The following is an 11,155-nucleotide window of genomic DNA, read 5'->3' on the forward strand; positions in this document are numbered from 1 at the left end:
GCAATGACCTGTGATAAGGTGGCAGATGACTGTAGGTGAGGTTCCTCTCCTGTTCTATCCAATAAGGAATTTATGGTGCAATTCCAGTCCCCTCCCATCACTACACACTCGTTCTGGTCACACTGCTGCAGGACATCTTTAAGTGTTTTGAAGATGTCCGTTCTGTGTGAGCCCTGGTTTGGAGCATAGATGTTAATAAAAACAAATGCAATGTTTTGTATTGATGCTCTGACCACTAGAGCCCTGCCTGTCACTATCTCTGTGGAGGAGATGATGTCAACATTCAGCCCAGGTGCAAACAGAACAGCTACACCTGCAGACAGGTTGGTCCCATGAGACAGGACATACTGGCCCTTCCACCACAAACCCCAGTCTATCTCATTGTGTTGGTCACTGTGTGTTTCCTGCAGGAAAACGATGTCTAGTCGTTTCTGTGTGATCATGTCTGTAATGGCCGCTCTCTTCTGTCGGTCCCTCCCACCGTTAATATTCAAAGAGCCAACCCTCACCATTGAATAATGCAAAAGAGCGGTGATGTAGACAACTAGAATAAACAGTAACATAAAGATTAAGTGCAGCACATCCATGACAGACTCACTTAGAGGTTCTTAACCTTTTGGAACCTTTATTCTTCTTCATTAGCTTTCAGAGACTCGTCATGTGTTTCTTAAGACGAAAACGTTTCTTTTCATCTAACGCCTCCAAACCAACCACTCTCTGTAATGTCAAAACACTTTTTATAAACTTGTCTGCGTCTGGAAAATACTCTAAAATGTTTACAGATTTCCCAAACGTTTCATCTAGGAATGCATTGATTTCGTTCAGCCTGTACATATCTTCGATTATAAACTGTGAGTCTGTGACAGAGAGACCGTCAGAGTCAGAGTCGTACTCCATCTCCTCCTCCACAACACGAGCCTTCCCACTCTCCTCTGGACCAGCAGCCTGACTTTGGTCAGCTTCAGCTGTCAGCTCTTTACTGCTGCCTGCTCCACTTTCCCTGATTCCTTCGTCTGCTCCTGCTGTCAGTGCTTCCTCTGCTACTTTCCTTCCCTCTGTTATGAGACTCAGAACTGCTGAGTTCTCATCGATAATTTTTTCTCCGCCTGAATCAGCTCTCTGTTCCCCGACCTGACTGTCTGTCTGCCCGCTGTGTTCCTCCTCGGTCGGCGGATCATCGCCCCCCCCAGGAGCAGCGATCTCCGCCGGCTCGTCATTCAGCGGAGCCCCGGTGTGATCGAGCTCCTCCGCCGGTACGGCCCCCGGCTCGGGGCGCCCTTCGGCCGGCCTGTGAGGACAAGCGGTCCGCTTGTGCCCCACATCCCCACACTCAAAGCACCTGATGCTACCTGTGCTAGCGTACAGCATGTAGTGTCCCTCCCCGTGTTTCACCCTAAAAGAGACCTCCAGCGTCTGAGAAGGACCGGTAAGGAACATGAACACCTGTCTCCTGAAGGACTGGACATGTTTCAGTTTATCGTCTTTACAGCCCAGACCCACAGTTTTGAAGCTGCTCGCCAGCTTCCCGAAGCGCTGCAGCTCCCGCTCCAACACCTGGTTGGAGATGAACGGGGGAACACCGGAGACGGTGACCCAGGTGGAGGGCACTGCGAGCGGGGAAACCTGCAGATACACGCCGTTCAGCGTGACGCCGCTCGATATTAATTCCGCCACAAAACGCTCCTCTTTTAGAAACACCACCACACCTCTGTTCATCCTGGAGGCATAGCTCAGGTTAACGTGTCCCACACGGTCCCCCACAGCCAGGAGAACCGCCTCTACCGGGACACACGGGTCGGGCTGAACCCGAACTCCATGTCTCAAAGACAGGGACGGCGTCTCAGAGGACGCCATCCCCGACAAGAAACACGGATCTCTGTCCGCCAAAATACCACTGATCACACAAAATACCCCGACAAACAACTATAAACCACCACAAGTCAATCACCCAGTGAACTATGGATGAAAAAAAATGAAATGTTTGAGAAAAAACACCAAACATTTAGCAACGCTCACCACGCTCCCTAACACCACGCTCTCCACCAGAGAGAGAGAGAGAGAGAGAGAGAGAGAGAGAGAGACAGAGATGCACTTCCTCCTGAAATGTGAAACATTCAATAAAAGGAGATAGGAAGTATCTTGCATGCCCAATATGTCTTAACATGCCACAACCTGAGGGACATTGAATGACACTTTATTAATATGACACTTTATTGAATGACACTTTATTAATATAACATCTAGATATATATGTATACATATATATATATATATATATATATATATATATATATATATATATATATATATATATACATATACATGTATACATATACAAATATATACATATATATCTAGATGTTATATTAATTATATTGTGTATTCATGTTATTGTGTATTAATATTATTGTATGTTTAATTTTGTTGATGCTTTGGCAATACTGTTTCTAAACTTTCATGCCAATAAAGCAATTTAATTGAATTGAGAGAGAGAGAGAGACAGAGAAAGACAGAGAGAGAGACAGAGAGACAGAGACAGAGAGAGAGAGAGAGAGTTATTGTATATTAATATTATTGTATGTTTAATTTTGTTGATGCTTTGGCAATACTGTTTCTAAACGGTCATGCCAATAAAGCTATTGAAATTGAAATTGAGAGAGAGAGAGAGAGAGAAAGACAGAGAGACAGAGAGACTGTCAGACACCAGTTATTGTGTCAGTCTGCTTAGTGATGATGATAATAAGAACAACAACAACAACAATAATAATAATGTAAGGTAAGTAAAAGTAAGTAAAACGTTATTATGTAACACTTTCACAAACCAGAAAGTGAAAATGAGATAAAAATTCTGTCAGAGAACAAAAATAAAGATTAAGAACAAACTTTTAAACTTTCTAAACTTTTTGTTGTTGTTGGTTAATTTATTTTAATCTAATTGAGAAAATTTGGAGATGTTACTGACCCAAGCTTGAACCTGTGTTTCAGAGTTTGTTAACAGGTCTTCTTTATCATCATCCTGAGGACCCCATCAGCTTTCTGCAGAGCTGCCTGTTCACAACCAGACTGCTGGGGGGTCCTGAGGCTGTCACCTGGGAAACCTTCATCCACTTTGAGAGACAACCCCTTATAACAAAGTCTGTTCCACTGAAAACATCTGTTCCTCCTATAAGATCCACAATACCCCAAACTACACCATCAATACCCCCCAAAACAACACCCATACCCTCATTAACATCCGCAATACCCCAAACAACACCCCCAATATCTCTTATAACACTATCAATACCACTAACACTCATTTTCTATGAGACCATCAGTAACCCCCAAAACAACATATATATCTCCTACAAAACCCTACACAACACCCTCTATGGCCCAAACATCCACCCCACGACCCAAACCTATATCCCTATTAGCCCAAACAACACCTCCAAAACTCAATATATCACCTCCTTCACCTCAGGTAACATCCCCAACATCCACTGTAACCCTAATAACGCATGGGTCACACCTTCCCTCCATTAAGCCACAAATATCTGCCTTAGCACCACTGACACCCCAGGTGTTCTCCATCACCAGCAAAACACCATCTGGATCCCCCAAAACAGGTCCTGAACCCAAACTCCTTTCCCCAGCTCCACCTGCACCTACAGTAACCCCACTTGTAAACACTCAGAGGAAGGAACTACGAGACACAAAGACATTCAGCACAGATGGTAAGAAACTGAAAAACGCTGAGGTTTACTGAGTTTGATTATTGGCAAAGAGTTCAGCTACTGTTTAGTTCTCCTGAAGTTCAATTATTCACGTGTTCAAATCTCCAGTAGTTCAGTTCTTAAGAAGTTTGATTTTCCTGAAGTTTGAGTTCAGTTCTTCTGGAGTTCAGTTCTCCTTGAATTCAGTTCTCCTGGAGTTCTCCTGGAGTTCAGTTCTCCAGTTCAGTTCACCTAGAGTTTAGTTCTCCTGGAATTCAGTTCTCCGAGGATCCCATTCTCCTGGAGTTCAGTTCTCCAGTTCAGTTCTCCTGGAGTTCAGTTCTCATGGAATTCAGTTCTCTTGGAGTTCAGTTCTCCAGTTCAGTTATACTGGAATTCAGTTTTCCTGGAATTCAGTTCTCCTGAAGTTCAGTTCTCCTAGAGTTCAGTTCCCCTGGAGTTCAGTTCTCCGGGGTCCCATTCTCAGGGAGTTCAGTTGGTTCAGGAGTCCAGTCAGTACACCTGTTTGGACAGTTTGCAGTGGCAGAAAGTGATTCCTGAATCAGAGTGTAAGATTTGATGTGACTCTTCTCATGTCTCTCCTCTCAGCTCCCAGTCCTGGTCCTCCTCCTCCGGTACGTTCTCAGCTCTCCATCGACTCAGACTCTGACATGACGGAAAGCTCTGGACTCCTGCAGGAAGTCAGCATTCTGCCTCCTCAGAGGCCACGCCCCCTAATCATCTTCATCATTGGTACAATTTCTGAACTCAGCTCCAGCTTGTTTTTTTAAATCATTAGGGTGATAATAAACAAAGGGAGTGACGTATAGAAATCCCTGACCAGGGTCAAACTGAGGACCATGAGGTTTATGTTATCTTATTCCCATCAGGTGGTCCAGGAAGTGGGAAGGGAAGTCAGGCTGCGAGGCTAGCTCATTGCTTCAGCTTCAGAGTCATCTCATTGGAGGAGCTGCTGAGGAGGCAGCTGCTAAGCCACGCCTCCCCCAGCAGGAAGTGGGAGGTTATTTCACAAATGATGGGTCGTGGAGAGCTGGGACCACAGGTCAGAGTCAACCAACCTAAACCCACAACTTTAACAAAGATGCTGAATACTCTGCTGTGATTTAGCATGAACACTGTGAACAAACTGTCTCACTCTGTTTGTAGGATGAAACCATGTCAGAGCTGAGGCGTCAGCTGATTGGTCAGCAGGAGGCCAGAGGGTTCATCATTGACGGATTCCCTCAAGATGTCCACCAGGCTCTCAGCTTCCAGGAGCAGGTACTGATTTGACTGGGTTCAGACCTTTGAATCAGCCCACTCCACCGGGTTTGAGTGCACTGATTAGTCTGGCATCATGACATGAAACACTGGTTCCCTTCAATTAAAAGTAATCGACCTATGAGCACTGCTGGGGGACTAAAGATTAGCCAATCAGAGCCAGGGGCGGGACTAATGCTGCTATTTTACACATACATGTCTTTTCAATGTTGTCAGACTTCGTAGGCTAGTTCTGTTTTTTTAAACTTTCTATATTAACCTGCTCTACTCTTAAAACACTGACACAGAATATGTTGTCATGGCAACATATCACCTGTTGACTTAAAATTATGTTAGATTCAGGCGGCTACGTTGGTCTCTAGTGAAACCCCCCACCCCCACCATGGAAATTGACTGGAGACAATGTCAGACTGAAGCTGGAAACAGAGTGAAACGATCTGACAATTCTGTCTGAAATCAGGGAAGCTGCTGATCTGTGCAGTGGGTTTAACTCTGGATTGTGTTGTTTTAGAAAAATACAACATTTTCAGCAATTTCCTTCCAAATGTGGAGAAGCCTGACAAAGACCTTTTATTCATATTAGCGTCAGCTTCAGTGGTAACAAACTCCAGAAGACACTAAAATCAAAGAAAGATATAAGCCAGTTAACTGCTGGTTCACAAGTTAGTTCACAAGCCAAGTTAGTAACATTAATTAATTGGACATTAATGTATACAGAGAAAGAGGATGAGAGAGGAGCTCAGTGTATCCTAGGAAGTCCTCCAGCCATCTGGGCCTATAGCAGCATAACTAGAGGCTGGTCCAAGGCAAACCTCAACCAGCCCTAACTATAAACCTGAGCCCACCCTAACTATAAACCTGAACCAGCCCTAACTTTAAACCTAAACCAGCCCTAACTATAAACCTGAACCAGCCCTAACTATAAACCTGAGTCAGCTCTAACTATAAACCTGAGCCAGCCCTAACTATGAACCTGAACCAGCCCTAACTATGAACCTGAGCCAGCCCTAACTATGAACCTGAACCAGCCCTAACTGTAAACCTGAACCAGCCCTAACTATAACAGTTATCAAAGACAAAAGTCTTGAGTTCTTCTTTTGGAGACTCTAGGAACTGCAAATAACCTTGAATTTAGGGAGCGCAGCTCTCTAGTAGGATTATATTGTACTATAAGCTGGTGTCTGACCAATTAGGGCTTTGTAGGTGAGCAGGATTTTAAATTCTATTCTAGATTTTACATGGAATCAGTGCAGAGAAGCTAATACAGGAGTGATTTGATCTCTTCTCTTAGTTCTTGTCAGTACACGAGCTGCAGCATTCTGGATCAACTGGAGAGATTTAAGAAACTTATTAGAGCAGCCTGATAATAAGGAATCACAGTAATCTAGTCTATAGTAACAAATGCATGAACTCACTTTTCTACATCTCTTTGAGACAGGATGTGCCTGATTTTTTAAATGTTATAGAGGTGAAAAAAGGTTTTATCTGGGAGTTAAAGGACAAATCCTGATCACAGATAGCTCTGAGATTCTTTACGGTGCTGCTGGATGCAGAGCAATAACATCTAGTGAAACTATATCATTAGATCATTGATTTCTAGAAGAATAGCTTCAGTTTAGTCTGAGTTTAGCATCAGGAACCATCCTTGGAGTTTAGCTAACTGGTTGGTCTCGCCTGGCTTGATCAATAGATATAATTTGTGATCATCTGCATAACAATGAAAGTTTATGGAGGAATTTCTGATAATATTGTCTAAAGGAAACCAACATTAGGTGAACAGAATAGAGATGTAGATTGATCTACAATATATTACATACATAAAAGATATACGAACGAATTGCAGCATTTTTACTGAACAATTCCAGACCAACCTGCCACAGGACTGGATACAGCAGCCTGATAAGAGAGTTTGGGTTCACCTGTCAAGTCTGCAGGGTTCCCAGCAGATAGAACAAACCAGTCCCAGTTGGAAGCTAATACAATACTTTATAAACAAGTCTAGAAGCAAAAGGTAGTAAATAATATATTGTAAAACACAGACTACTTAATAATCACAATAATAATGGAGTGATTAACGCTGTTCTACTCACCTTCTCTGTGTTCAGATTGGCTCTCCTGACCTGGTGATGCTGCTGCTCTGCTCCAATGAGACTCTGTGCTGTCGTCTACAGCAACGAGCCACTCAACTCGGTCTCCTAGGAGACAGTAGCCACGCACTGCGGAGACGCCTGGAGGCATTTCAGAGAGACATCGTCTCCATCAGCAGATACTACAGACAGCTACACCTGCTGACACAGGTACACCTGCTGACAAAGCAACACCCGTTGAAACAAGTACACAGCAACACCCACTAACACACCCACTGACACAAATATACTCGCTGAAACAGTACACCTACTGACAAAGCTACACCTGTTGACACGAGTACACCTGCTGACAAAGCTACACCTGCTGACACGATTACACCTGCTGACAAAGCTACACCTGCTGATACGATTACACCTGCTGACAAAGCTACACCTGTTGACACGAGTACACCTGCTGACAGAAGTACACCTGCTGACACAAGTACACCTGCTGACAAAGCTACACCTGCTGACACGATTACACCTGCTGACAGAAGTACACCTGCTGAAAAAGCTACACCTGCTGACACAATTACACCTGCTGACAAAGCTACACCTGCTGACACGATTACATCTGCTGACAAAGCTACACCTGTTGACACGAGTACACCTGCTGACAAAGCTACACCTGCTGACAAGATTACACCTGCTGACAAAGCTACACCTGTTGACACGAGTACACCTGCTGACAAAGCTACACCTGCTGACACGATTACATCTGCTGACAGAAGTACACCTGCTGATACGAGTACACCTGCTGACAAAGCTACACCTGCTGACACGAGTACACCTGCTGACAAAGCTACACCTGCTGACACAATTACACCTGCTGACAGAAGTACACTTGCTGACAAAGCTACACCTGCTGACAAAGCTACACCTGCTGACACAATTACATCTGCTGACAAAGCTACACCTGCTGACAAGATTACACCTGCTGACAAAGCTACACCTGTTGACACGAGTACACCTGCTGACAAAGCTACACCTGCTGACACGATTACACCTGCTGACAGAAGTACACCTGCTGATACGAGTACACCTGCTGACAAAGCTACACCTGCTGACACGAGTACACCTGCTGACAAAGCTACACCTGCTGACACAATTACACCTGCTGACAGAAGTACACTTGCTGACAAAGCTACACCTGCTGACACAATTACATCTGCTGACAAAGCTACACCTGTTGACACGAGTACACCTGCTGACAAAGCTACACCTGTTGACACGATTACACCTGCTGACAGAAGTACACCTGCTGACAGAAGTACACCTGCTGACAAAGCTACACCTGTTGACACGATTACACCTGCTGACAGAAGTACACCTGCTGACAGAAGTACACCTGCTGACAAAGCTACACCTGTTGACACGAGTACACCTGCTGACAGAAGTACACTTGCTGACACGAGTACACCTGCTGACAGAAGTACACCTGCTGACAAAGCTACACCTGCTGACACGAGTACACCTGCTGATAAAGCTACACCTGCTGACAGAAGTACACCTCCTGACAAAGCTACACCTGCTGACACAAGTACACCTGCTGACAAAGCTACACCTGCTGACAAAGCTACACCTGTTGACACGAGTACACCTGCTGACAGAAGTACACCTGCTGACAGAAGTACACTTGCTGACAAAGCTACACCTGCTGACAGAAGTACACTTGCTGACAAAGCTACACCTGTTGACACGAGTACACCTGCTGAACCACGTACACCCGCTGACAGAAGTACACTTACTGTGTATTTGCGTGGGCTTTTGCGTGTATGCGTCTCTGTGTGTGTGTGTGTGTGTGTGTGTGTGTGTGTGTGTGTGTGTGTGTGTGTGTGTGTGTGTGTGTGTGTGTGCAGGTGGATGCAGGCAGGGATGAAGAGGCAGTATTTGCTGATCTGAATTCTGCCATTGGAGACAAACTTCTAAAGGATTTGTCAGGTATTGATTGTTTGTTGGAAAGCTGTCTCCAGTACTGTGGTGGTGACGTACTAGTTCATCTAACCACTGTCTGCTTAGATGTTAAGTTTATTATGTTGTACAACAACAATTACTTAATTTCATTCATTTATGATCACTGATTTTTACTGATTGATCAGTTTCTGTGTCTCCAGATCCTACTGATAACCCAGAATGCACCAGTGCTGTCCCTGCGGTCAGTTCTTTCAATCAATAACACCTGTGTAAACTCACGAACCAATGAGGGATCAGTATGAACGTTGAGTCAAAGTCAAAAGCTTTAATTAATTTTTTATCAGTTAAAAGTAGTGATATTATCAGCATTAAAAGTTGTACCTGATCATGTTGAATGTAATAAAGTATCAAATAACTTCACATCATCACATCGTTCATTTAATGTAATTAATGTAATTATTAAGATAATGATTAAGTGTTGTAATAATATCAATATTGTGACAAAGTATTGTGATATCAACATTATTAATATAATGATTAATAGTTGTAAAATTATGAATATTGTGATAAAGTGTTGTATATTTATATTATGAATATTGTGTTAAGTGTTGAAATATTGATATTTATTAACATATTGATAGAGGGTTGTAATATTCAGAATGATCTTTAGGTATTATATTATGTAATATAGTATAATCTTAATAATAAGTATAATATTATGCTGTCATATTATATGTATATATACCTTTATACCCATATTATATCATGATACTATTGTTCCATTAAATCAAAATATAATACTACTATTTCTTTGAGTTTAATCAGGTTTTTATTCTAAAATAAAGTGAAGCTCTCTGCAGGTCTGGACTCTGTCATCACTGTTATTTAAAGGCTGAAGGACACCCAGGGCATTGTGGGTAATCTCTGTCCTTATCACAGCAGGGAATGTTAATGTGACACACAGTTAGTTTCCATATCTGACGACAGCGCCGGAGATACAGAGACCGGAATAAATAGACGGAAGACAGAGAGACAGAGAATGAAGGTAGTCTGAAACCAGGTTTCACCAAACCGTCTAAAAACAATCTGCAGTGCATTAAAAAGTGCATTAAAAAGGAGTCTTAAAAACTGTGCCTCACAGAATGGACATAGACTAAAAACAGTGGGGTTAATAACAGAGATGAATGTAAAATCCTCCACTGTAGGTCTCCGGTTCTCTTTTTAATAGGAGGTTTGTATAAAACTCTCCAAACTGGTTTCAGTGTCCACGTCCAGTTTCTGTCTCCACACTGTCAGCTCTACCGTTCAGTTTGCTTTTGTTCAGTGTTTTTACACATTGTGTGTAGACAGTTTCTCCTTTAGCTGTGTGCAGGTCCACAAGTTTACAGTCTGTTCCACTTAATAAGGGTCCTGAGACCTCATTCAGATGTGGAACAAAGCCTAGTTCTGGAAAGGGATCTGTGGAGTCAGGAGCTTCCTCTCCTCTGCCGTACTCCTGCAGCATCTTGACCTCCTCCTCCGTCAGTCCAGGACCAGCTACATCCACCATTTTCCTCAGGGTGGTGGTCCCAGAGGATGCTGGTGAGACCTGGATGTTCATCCTGGCTCCGTTTACCAGAGGTTCCTCTAGTAACAGTGTAGTGAACACATAGGTTCTAGTCTCTTCCATTTAAACCAGTTCCACACAGTTTTAAAAGATTAAAATCTACTCCCAGACCAGCTGCCTTCCTTAAAATTGAGGTCACGAGGACTATGATGCAATGATTGCAGTTAGAATAGGTCAAAATGCAATTCATGTAAATAACCTTTAACACAGATTTACAGTGAGACCAAGTTAAGACGGGGCCAAATAGCAGCCAACACATGACAACAGTATGAGGTCACATTAGATTCATCTTAATCATTTCTGTAAACTTATCAAAAGAACATAGTTCCTGTTGGTTCATGTGTGACTGAAGACCAGTTCAGACTGGTTCAGGTTCTTATCTTCTGTCTCTTATCTTCTTTTTAAGTGTTTCTATTCTGATTTTCTTCCATCTTTGGCCAGCTGCTCTCTCTCTCTGTGTGTGTGTGTGTGTGTGTGTCTCTCTCTCTCTCTCTCTCTCTCTCTCTCTCTCTCTGTCTCTGTGTGTGTGTGTG

General features: G+C 43.2%; 1 protein-coding gene across 1 annotated transcript; it reads left to right on the top strand.

Moving 5' to 3' along the window:
- Positions 1 to 3,370: 3,370 nt before the first annotated feature.
- On the top strand, positions 3,371 to 9,278 carry LOC137867078 (adenylate kinase isoenzyme 5-like). The gene is made up of 8 exons (XM_068703504.1): positions 3,371 to 3,463; positions 3,563 to 3,716; positions 4,305 to 4,448; positions 4,586 to 4,758; positions 4,863 to 4,976; positions 7,082 to 7,273; positions 8,962 to 9,043; positions 9,217 to 9,278. Exons 1-8 carry the CDS (start codon positions 3,371 to 3,373, stop codon positions 9,276 to 9,278), a joined length of 1,014 nt encoding a protein of 337 aa, XP_068559605.1.
- Positions 9,279 to 11,155: the final 1,877 nt, after the last annotated feature.

This window comes from Cebidichthys violaceus, unplaced genomic scaffold (genome assembly GCF_023349555.1).
Source record: "Cebidichthys violaceus isolate CVI_PGR_0920_01 unplaced genomic scaffold, fCebVio1.0.p SCAF_9, whole genome shotgun sequence".
Classification (NCBI taxonomy): domain Eukaryota; kingdom Metazoa; phylum Chordata; class Actinopteri; order Perciformes; family Stichaeidae; genus Cebidichthys; species Cebidichthys violaceus.

Excerpts from the sequence above, each read along its gene's own strand:
- LOC137867078 (XM_068703504.1), top strand. The coding sequence starts at position 3,371 with ATGGCCCAAACATCCACCCCACGACCCAAACCTATATCCCTATTAGCC. Across the intron at positions 3,717-4,304 it reads AAAGACATTCAGCACAGATG|CTCCCAGTCCTGGTCCTCCT; the intron begins GTAAGAAACTGA and ends CTCTCCTCTCAG. Across the intron at positions 4,449-4,585 it reads CCTAATCATCTTCATCATTG|GTGGTCCAGGAAGTGGGAAG; the intron begins GTACAATTTCTG and ends TATTCCCATCAG.